This window comes from Talpa occidentalis, unplaced genomic scaffold (assembly GCF_014898055.3).
Source record: "Talpa occidentalis isolate TD23 unplaced genomic scaffold, MPIMG_talOcc4v2.1 talOcc4.827, whole genome shotgun sequence".
NCBI classification, from domain to species: Eukaryota; Metazoa; Chordata; class Mammalia; order Eulipotyphla; family Talpidae; genus Talpa; species Talpa occidentalis.
Genome location: NW_023605225.1, coordinates 23,168 through 26,468, shown reverse-complemented (window position 1 = coordinate 26,468; position 3,301 = coordinate 23,168). Strand labels below are relative to the sequence as shown.

At 57.8% G+C, this 3,301-nt stretch overlaps 1 protein-coding gene across 1 annotated transcript; it reads left to right on the top strand.

Moving 5' to 3' along the window:
* Nucleotides 1–948: 948 nt before the first annotated feature.
* On the top strand, nucleotides 949–2,910 carry LOC119235039 (anoctamin-2-like; the record flags this gene model as incomplete). The annotated part of the gene is made up of 3 exons (XM_037498076.1): nucleotides 949–1,013; nucleotides 1,234–1,450; nucleotides 2,596–2,910. Coding segments are annotated over exons 1-3 (597 nt in total), but the record flags the coding sequence as incomplete, so codon positions are not given.
* Between the last annotated feature and the right edge of the window lie 391 nt (nucleotides 2,911–3,301).

The window sequence follows — 3,301 nt, the reverse complement described above, 5'->3', positions numbered from 1 at the left end:
GGGGGAAGAAGAAGGTGAAAGGGCAGGCATGAGAGACCCTGAAAATAAGCTCTGCCTACGATTTTGTTTGGAGTTGGCTCTCCCTGACTCAACATTTGTTATTTCTTCTCAAAATCTCTGACCCTGCTCCTTCATCTGCTTTGGCCTAAGGTGCCTGCTGTGTTACTGGGTACTGGAGCTTGGACCCAACTAGAAGGGCCAAGTTTGTTGCTCACATAGCCAATATGTGACCTAAAAGGGCAAAAAGTGTGTGATGGTCCCTGATGAGTAGGAAATCCAGCCTCTTGCAGCAATGGGATGGAGGGTTGTGCTTCTCCTCCTTGGTCTAGGCTGCCCGGAGGCAGAGACTGGTAAGCAGACCTATGGGTGGGGACACAGCTATTGAGGGAGGGTGGGCCTGGAGGGAGCATCACCTTTATTTCTTGTCCAGGGACACCTCAGGGGGCCCTGGGCTTTTAGGCCTGCAGTGGAGGTAGAATCCTGTTCTCAGTTCTATCCTGGGGCAGTTGGTGGACAAGCGTGCAGCAAGGGAAAGCTGGAGACCAAGAAGTGAAGCCCTTCCCCGATGTCCTGAGTGAGACCCTCCTGTTGCACCCCCAATGGAGGGTCTTTCCCTTCAGGAATGCTGGGAATGTCTGAATAGCACCGCACTCCTGTCACAGGTTGCTAAGGGCTGTCCTGGCAGGTGCCCTAGGCTTTGGTGGGCAGCAGGTACTTGGGCACTGGAGGATAGTCTTTTATCAGGGGGTGCCCTGCCTTGAGCAGCCCCAGGTGGGTCTCTTCTCCTCCTTGGGGAGTGTGGGGGCTGACCAGGGCCCTGCTGGTGCAGCTGCCTGGGGAGATGTCCTAAAGTCTAAACCTTTAGCATTAATTCGAGGTGTCTCTGGGTTGTGCCCCACCCATCCTGGCTCTCCCATGGCTCTTCCTGTCTAGGAATTAGAAGGGATGATGACGGTCACCAGCAAAGGAGCTCCTGCTGGTGCCTCCAGCCCTGAGTGTGTGCGCATATGCACGTGTGCATGTGTGTATGGTAGGGCAACACCCTCACCCCCCACCCCTGCCAACCCCCACCAATACTCTCTGTCTACCTCTGTGACCAGCGTGACACTGGCTGGCTAAGTCCATGAGGTGGAGAGGCAGCTATGAGGACACATGGCCATTTTCTTGGGGCAGCCCCAGTCTCCTCCCTTAGCACTCCCATTTTTCTGTGTCACAAGTTCACATCCCCTAAAGCTGCTTTACTTCCCGTCTTTCCTCTCCAGACATCCCCCTGCTCCCTGGCTCCCCACGCTGCCGGCTGAGTCCTCGGGCAGCAGCCAGAGGGGGTCAGGCCCCTGAGCCTGGACAGCAATACCTCAAGGTGCCTCGTCCCCGAGCCCCAGGTCTGCAGGGCAGCTCCCGTGGAGACTCCGGCCAGCCCTCCAGGGGCAGGGGCTCCCACAGCAGCTCTGTGAGTACTGGGGCTCGGGGGCGTGACTGGCCTCTTGGGGGCCTTGTGACCGGGGGCTGTCCACTTGGCAGGCAGGTATGTGTGACCCTATGATCTTCTTAAGGCCTTTCCCTCTCCATGGTGGCTCAGTACCCCAGCAGCAGTGGGGTCTTCTGTGCAGAGGAGGAGGGGGAGATGTGGGGGCCAGGTGACCCCACCTGTCTGCAAAGTCTTGGCGCCCCTCCCACAGGCGTGAGGAGCCAGGCCTCTGTTGTGTGGCTCGGAGGCTCTCCCCTGTGCCCTGCACTTCATCTGGTTGCCCAGGTGACCTCTCAGGTGGCTGCCGAGGCAGCTGGGTATCAAACGGTAATAAACAGGGGAAACACCCAGAGGGAGGGAGGCAGTCCGCGCCTGCCCCGCCTCATCTAGCTCCTCCTCTCCTCTCAACCTCCCATCTCCGGGAGAGGCTGGGAGCAGCCTCAGTCCCCCTGTGTCTCTGGCAGGTCCTCACCAGTGACTGGAGACGAGGAGGATGAGGATCGGTGAGGGGCACAGTGTATAGTGAGTCCTGTGGGGTGGGAGGTAGGGCCGGCCGGGTGACTAGCACTTGGCCTTTGCTCCAATGGATCCAGGAGCGCCTGCCGGTGAGTGTCCTCTGCGTGTAGACATGTGGCTGTGGGTTTGCAGGCAGCCTGCAGGTCTGCAGGTGGTGGGTGGAGGCATGTGAAGGGCTGTGCGTGTGGACCGGGGTGCAATAGGGTGATGTGTGTGTGCACACACGTGTGTGCAGGAGGCAGGCACAGAGAGGCTGAGGGGAAGTGACCACATGTGCAGAGTGGGCGTGCGTGGAGGCAGGTGATGTGCATGTGCAGGGATGCTGCTGTGAGTGCAGAGTGTGGTGTTGTGTGTGTGTGTATGTGTGTGTGTGTGTGTGTGTGTATGGATGCTGGAGCGGAGGCTCTGAGACCCAGGTGTTGGATAGGTGGCTGGAGGGCTCTGTGGCAGATGAACTTGGCCACTCTGTCTTTTCATGGGGTGCTTGGGGCCTCTGGGCCTGAGGGCCTTCCTAGTCCACCTCCCTGGCCCAGAGCTCTAGGTTAGCCTCCTCTGTCTCTCACCCCTTCCTCACTGGATCTTGCACTCACTGTCCTGTTTTCTCCGGCCAGGTTATCAACAACTACCTGGATGTCAACGAGCCTATGTCCGAGGCCCGCCAGAGCCGCATGCACTTCTATGACAACGAGAGGAAGGTCGACTACGTGCTGGCCTACCACTACCGGAAACGCGGGGCGCACCCGGGCCATGGCTCTCCTGGCCATGCGGTGGCTGTTGTCTCCAATGGGGAGACAGGCAAGGCTGGGGGCCCTGGTGACATTGAGCTGGGGCCGCTGGATGCCCTGGAGGAGGAGAAGAAGGAGCAGAGGGAGGAGTTTGAGCACAACTTGATGGAGGCCGGGCTGGAACTGGAGAAGGATTTGGAGGTGAGACTGGCAGGTGTCAAAAGGGTGGCAGGATGGCTCTGAAGGGTGGGGCTCCTGGTGACCTGTGTCACCTACAGGGAGTCTTGGCTTGCTGTGACTGCTGGCATTTTTCTTTTCTTGGTGGGCAAAGCAGATTTTCTTGCACAAGGACTTGAGGAAGAGTCTTGGTATAGCTGGTAGTTGTGCCTAGGGGATCCCAGGGTTGGGGTAGTACAGGGGTGCATGCCAGTCTGTTCTGTGAGAGTCAGCCCAGTTAGAGACTGAAGGTAAGACATTTCTTCCTGGGTCTTGCTTCCATGACTTTTATTGTGATGAAATGAAAGCCCTGGCTTACCTGTTGAACTGTGACTCAAAGTTTCTCTAAAGAGTTTACTTCACTGAAGAATGTTCT